Source organism: Eimeria mitis, genomic scaffold, assembly GCF_000499745.2.
Source record: "Eimeria mitis Houghton genomic scaffold, Emh_scaff3308, whole genome shotgun sequence".
NCBI classification, from domain to species: Eukaryota; Apicomplexa; class Conoidasida; order Eucoccidiorida; family Eimeriidae; genus Eimeria; species Eimeria mitis.
Genome location: NW_013571647.1, coordinates 3,720 through 4,557, shown reverse-complemented (window position 1 = coordinate 4,557; position 838 = coordinate 3,720). Strand labels below are relative to the sequence as shown.

Below are 838 nucleotides of genomic sequence, written 5' to 3'. Positions count from 1 at the left end.
CTATATTGCAGCAGCAGCAGCAGCGGGAGCAGCAGCAGCAGCTGCTGCTGCTGCTGCAACAGTAGAAGCAGAGCTGGCAGCGGCAGCTGATACGGAAGGTTCTACACATAATGGCACCCAGAGACGTTTGCACGATAGCGCGTTTAACTAACTGTTTCACCTGCTGTTGCTGCTGCTGCTGCTGCTGCTGTTGCTGTTGCTGTTGCTGCTGCTGTTGTTGGTGCTGCTATTGCTGGGGTGTACGTACAGTTTGGAATCCTCCCTTTGCCTTTTCAATGATTCCGGATTCTCCTGCCGCTTCAATTGTTTTTGTTGTATATTCTTTTGCACCTGAAACGAAGGAGGATACGCTCTGTAGCGCAGTGTCTATAGCTGCTCCCCCTGTGCTGCTGACGGTTGCAGCAGCAGCAGCAGCAGCAGCAGAAGCAGCGGCGGCCTGCTGCTGCAGAGAAGCAAACAAGCCATCCTCCTCCTTAGAACCCTCCTGCTGCTGCTGCTGCTGATCTAGCGGGCGGGAACCGAGAGAACGAATGGAGGAGAGCGTAGAGTAAGGGGGAGAAGCAGCAGCTCCTGCATCCGGCTCTGCTGCTGCTGCTCGATCCAGAGGAGGCGGAGCAGCAACAGAAGGCTCAGCAGCAGAACGCAGCAAAGCTCTATAATATGCTGCTGCCTTCGTCGCATATCTCTCTTTAAGCGGCATATCCCAAACCCCCTGCAACAAACACACGCAAGCATATATAAATATGTATATAAATAAATAAATAAATAAATATATATATATATATATGTATATATATATATATATATATATGTATGTATATATATATATATGAGGGTT

At 48.9% G+C, this 838-nt stretch overlaps 1 protein-coding gene across 1 annotated transcript in view; it reads right to left on the bottom strand.

The window, feature by feature from the left end:
* Positions 1-838, bottom strand: part of EMH_0064630 (ARF1-directed GTPase-activating protein, putative) — a gene marked incomplete at both ends in the record, with an annotated part of 4,555 nt that overhangs the window by 1,985 nt on the left and 1,732 nt on the right. Inside the window, one exon of the mRNA XM_013498287.1 lies at positions 248-712. Coding sequence (XP_013353741.1) covers positions 248-712 — 465 coding nt within the window. The remainder of the gene's footprint in view (positions 1-247; positions 713-838) is intronic.